At 32.8% G+C, this 5,455-nt stretch overlaps 1 protein-coding gene across 1 annotated transcript; it reads left to right on the plus strand.

Moving 5' to 3' along the window:
- The first annotated feature begins 2,240 nt into the window (after positions 1–2,240).
- Positions 2,241–5,080, plus strand: LOC119073338. The gene is made up of 5 exons (XM_037178733.1): positions 2,241–2,652; positions 3,910–4,024; positions 4,090–4,444; positions 4,685–4,834; positions 4,893–5,080. Exons 1-5 carry the CDS (start codon positions 2,257–2,259, stop codon positions 4,972–4,974), a joined length of 1,098 nt encoding a protein of 365 aa, XP_037034628.1. The 5' UTR covers positions 2,241–2,256; the 3' UTR covers positions 4,975–5,080.
- The last annotated feature ends 375 nt before the right edge of the window (positions 5,081–5,455 follow it).

Raw genomic sequence — 5,455 nt, forward strand, 5'->3', positions numbered from 1 at the left:
GTCAATTCTGAACTAACTGAAATGTTTCGCTTGAATCAACGTTTATATGGTAAAAAAGGGATATACGCATGTGTCGTTTTTAGAACATTTCTATGCTTTACCGTACCATGACCATAAGTGTTTGCCGAATGCACATACTGTGCTCGAAGAAGAGTGCACAAGGTAAGGAAGGTTAACGTTGGTGTATGGTGTATGCATATAAAACGTATACTGTACCCCTGTGTTAAACACGAAAACCTCACTCAACTGTAGAATATTATTTTTTTCGATTCTGAGAGAAGGGCAGGTGTTACGAAGAACACGTTGCACAATTGTACATTTCTTTAAAAAAAAAAAATTCTTTGTGTTGTTTTCAAAATATTTTTTCGATCAGAGAGAAGAGCATCTGGTAACCAGGTATTATTATACATATAATATGTGTGTAACAAATTGCTCTCATAGCAGAGCTGACCCGTGCAGCAGGTATATAATACGTACGAAAACAATGCAAATTAATCGGTCTTTGAAATTCGATATCGTTCATACTAATTGGAATAGATTACCATTAAAGAACCAATCAAAATGTTGCATACAGTGGAAAATGAATTTAAATATAAATTACTTTTAATCGCATAATGTTATAGATGAATGCTCCTGGTAGCTAGATTTTTGTGTGCAAATGACTGAAATGTGGTAGTCCTTTTTAACATTCATTGGACGGGATTCTTTGTTGAACAACCGGGGGGCTTTCGTTCCATTAATTTTGGATGCAGTCGATCGATCTCAATATTTCTAACTGAGAATTTTCTATTGAATAGCAAAAACTATCATTTTCGCGCATCAACGATTGCAGAAGACTATAGCCTTTCAAACAAGTATATACGGAAAGACTCAAGGAATACGAAATCAATTTCTTTTAAACAATCTCAATGTAGCTTGAAATCGATAGAAAATACAATCAAATCTGTTTCAACAATAATGCATATTGGGATGCAGAATGTTTTTGTTTGTGAATTGTTTTTGTAGGAAAAGTAAGGAATTATTATCATTATCCTACATCGTCGCACCTGAATGCGAATAGTCATCCAACTCTGAACACCGAAATAAAGGATATTGCATTGTTTTAGTCTTAATGTAAAGGATTTTCGTTTATTGAATACTGTTTCGTTTGCTCTTTTGTCATCAGAAAACTTTTACTTGTTCATTGAAATCAGTAATTCAATTTCTAAATACTATTCTAAAACCATTCTGAACTCATCCGATTCACATGTGGATTGTACAGTTCTATCAAATATATTCAAATATTCTCTGTCTACGCATCATTTCTACTCCATTCAATTGACCAAAATGAAAACACTTACTACGAAATATGGAGGATATAAATAAAACATGTTCTTCAAAATAGTCAAGGGGGATATAGACAAAACTAACTTTACAAAAAACAATAACTTAATTATTCCAATAAATTAATGCAAATTGGTCGTTCATTGTGTTTTTGTGAGCTAGCAACAGTTGCAAATCGGATGATACAAAGCAAAAGATTTCCTTAACAACTGGACGATCGATCTTCTGCTTGCATTTTCATAATGATGGTAATTAGAAACAATGGAAACGAATCATCAGCTGCCATCCACAATGTTGAAAATAAATAATTTCAGTTTTTGTTATGGTATTTCGACTGCAATTAAGTCATCCTTCAGTTATTCATACTAATTGATTGAATTTGATGTACGTTTTTGGAATGAAATATGTTGTTCAATCGAAATCAAGCTAATTCATTGATTACTTTATTGGGATTACGATCTTGATCTTGTTAATTGACATGATGACGACAAATTGATTAATCCTCGATAATTAGTTTACCGTACCAGTCTTAAATATTACGAAATATGTTGTTGGTTGCTGGTTGCACTGATATTGATGAGGGACAAAAATTTATTCCGTTTTGTTTGGGTTCATGTCGAATTCGAAATAAATGAAATCAAACTTTCAGTCATTGCAGAAAACTCAACTGAATATCAGGAGATGTTATCCGAATAAGAAACATTTGTGCGAACGAAACTAATGCGTTAAAATGGAGTACAACTGTGAAGTGTTACTATTACTCTTTATGGTTGTACAAAAAAAAAATGCAATTTCAACTTAAATTTTATAAAACAGCACAGTATGATTGCAGTCGTACTTCATTTCGAAAATATTTTTTATTTTGATTAAAAAATGTTTGTTTTTTGTTGAACATTGCACAAAATGCAATTTATTTACTCAGAAAAAACTTAAATGTCGACAAACAATTCGGAGGAAAGAATAGTTTCGGACACAGTTTTTACGAAATTTATTTGTTCGTTGAATATAATAAAAATTTACCATTTTCCATTCAGCACCTCAAGTTATTTTAAAATGAACAGTAAAGTGTTGAACATTTTAATTTTATTAGCGATGAATTTTTGCTGTGCTCACAGTGATATAGTTTCCATTGTACAAAGCTCTGTGTCAACAATTTCTAATTGGTATGATCGTTACATCAAACCTCTATGGACGTGGACAACGCTCACCACCCCTTCCAGTGTTCCACCAGATGGAGACATTAGTTTTTATGAGCACGAAGAAGACATTGAATACAGTCCATCAATTCGAGATGAAAATGTTGTCTTAATGGATGTGAACGAGGACCAGGTACTTTTGCATCGTCTTCTATTACAATTTTCTTTTCTACTTTATAATTTCCAAACAGTGAGTTTATTAATGGTTTTTATGTTTATTGAATTTACATATAGTCTGACCATTGACTGTTTTACAAAAGAAAACTCTTTCTCTATATAAGTTCCGAATAGCTCAAATAGTGGACGCGTTCAGTAGCGTCTCAAGTCGTTGACACATTCCATTTACTTTAATTTATTAAATAAAGTTGTTTCATTTAGTCGTTCGTCTAACTAACTGCTAAAAACAATTCAACTTGGGAATGGAAACTTTTTTTAGAATTCAAAAAGTCAAACATTAACTTAACTGTGAAAATAACTGACTCAATTTGTTATAAAGCAGTCAACAGAATTTACAAGAATATTTTTGTTAGAAATTCTTGTGAAAATTGCAGATGCTTTCCCAGATGTGAAGAGTTGGTCAAATGTTGTTTCTAATTAAACAAATTTCAAATTTACTGCGAAGTTATCTTGAAAATGCTTTTTCGATGTATCCGAGGATATATCCATCAGAAGTGTATATTCATTGTGTGTTGAGCCAAAAAGGGTTGAAATTTTAGTTTAATCTGATACAGTTTAAGAGATTGATGGGAAATCTTTTACTTTTTCATCTTTTATCAAATATTTTACTATACAAAAGCACAAACTCAGAGTATACCTTGCCCTTGTCGTAGTAGATAATAGAAGAATAACTCATTGTATTAGGGTGAACCTAACAAATTTCAAATTTTATGATTTTAATCTCTCAAAAATTCATGTTAAAAAATTGAAGTACTAGATTCGAAATCCACCAATGAAAAATACGTTAATCGATGGAAGTGACAGACCCGATAATTATACTGGTCATATGCTCGCTGTATGTAACAGGTTAATGCCATGAGCAATATCTAGACGTAAGTAGAAAGAATATCAGTCTCTAAATATTAATAGTCGTTTATATGACAAGGGATAAAAACTAAAAAAGTCGAGTTTTCGTGTGACATTTATGGAACGAGTCCCGAGTTTTGTAATAGATTCCTGACTAGTGTCGAAATATCGTGACTTCGTAGTTCGGTAAAAACGTTGTTCCTAACTTGTGCTAAAAGTCATTTTTAGCTAATTAGAATCCAGAACTGGCCTTTTAGCATTCGTTAGGAAAACTATTACATGCTAAAAGCGTCGGAACTAGCGCTTGAAACGTGAAAAGTATGTCAATATCAATATCAATAACAATTGTTTTCTTATTTTATTTCAGTACAGACACTTCGAACTAGAAAATACTGAGACTTACACCTACCTATCAAATTATGATGAAAACTTTTACGACCAAATGCGAGAAAGTAATAACATGATTGACTCAAATAATTTAGGTACATTAATAATTCCATACACATTTGTAACTGACAAACCGGATACATGATTAATATTCCTGAAGGCATACTACGAAAATTTTTACAACTTATTGGATATACTCCGTCTACTTCACTGGATGATCAGATTACTCTTCGACCACATCCAGTTTCAAATCAAACAGATGGACTAGATGTTCGGTTGACGTTATTGTTCAAAAACCACGGAGAGAATAAATTGGTTGTGTCCAGGGAAAAACAACTTAAACTAATATTGCCGGGAACACTTTGGTGTGGTGATGGCAATGTAGCAAAATCTGACCAGGATTTGGGTTTGTTCCATAAAACTGACAAATGTTGTAAGTTTCATGATTGGTGTCCCAAATACATCGAAACAGGACAATCGTTTATGAATTTGGAAAACATTGGAGTGTTTACAAGGTAAGACTTGAACCAACGCACATCAAGCATTGTCATTCGAAGCACTTTTGCTTGAAGTGCGTTGCTAAATAATGTGCATTTACCGCCTCGTAAAGTCAAGATACTAAGTGATTATTTTTGTTAGGATCGTTGAGTTTGTTGTAAGTTCTTACCCGAATTAGAAGTTCAAAGCTCACAAAAGCTGTTAACAAATGAATCACTTATGCTTGTTTTTGTTTGTCTTTTCCACTTTTTTTACAGGTCACATTGTGAATGTGATACAGCATTTTACAAATGCTTGAAAAGGGCTGATTCTATAATTTCGAATAAGATTGGAGAAACGTATTTCAACGTACTAAAACCCCAATGCTTTCGGAAGGAATATCCAATCGTCGGTTGTATTAAAAAAAGGTTAGATTACCATGAAACAGACCTTTGTAACATGTTTTATAATGTGATTTTCACACAGACGTGATGATAGATGCGTTAATTATGTTGTTGACGATTCAGCACAGAAGAGGTGGCAATGGTTTGACAATAAAAAATACTGATTTGCTGAAGATGAAGGTGGCTCAGTGAAATATTTAGATTTAAGCACGGCAGAGTAAAATAAACCAGGCAGGAGCGGTTCATTTTCGAAACGTCAAATAAGGGACCTAATACACGGGATGAAAATGAACTCAAATGAACACTGACATAAATTGAAAAATTTTGTTCGCAAAATATCAAGGGCTACTAGATTATTCAGGTCCCTTGTCAAACAAGCGCTCCTGCCTGGTTAACTTTACTCTGTCGTGATTTAAGATTGTCGGTATGTTTTTTTCGGAAAGGAAATAAATTTAATTTTTGGAATTTACGAAATGAGAACCATGGAATCGGTGAATTCTTGAGCTTTGCACACAATGTATGTAAGTTGCATATCAAAACAAAGTTTAAATTAATGTTCGAAATTGTGAGACCGACGGATAAAATATTTTGGGCATAGTGGTGTTTGACTTAAATATATTTAAATTTCAACAAACTCAAAAAATC

This window comes from Bradysia coprophila, unplaced genomic scaffold, assembly GCF_014529535.1.
Source record: "Bradysia coprophila strain Holo2 unplaced genomic scaffold, BU_Bcop_v1 contig_138, whole genome shotgun sequence".
Taxonomy (NCBI): Eukaryota; Metazoa; Arthropoda; class Insecta; order Diptera; family Sciaridae; genus Bradysia; species Bradysia coprophila.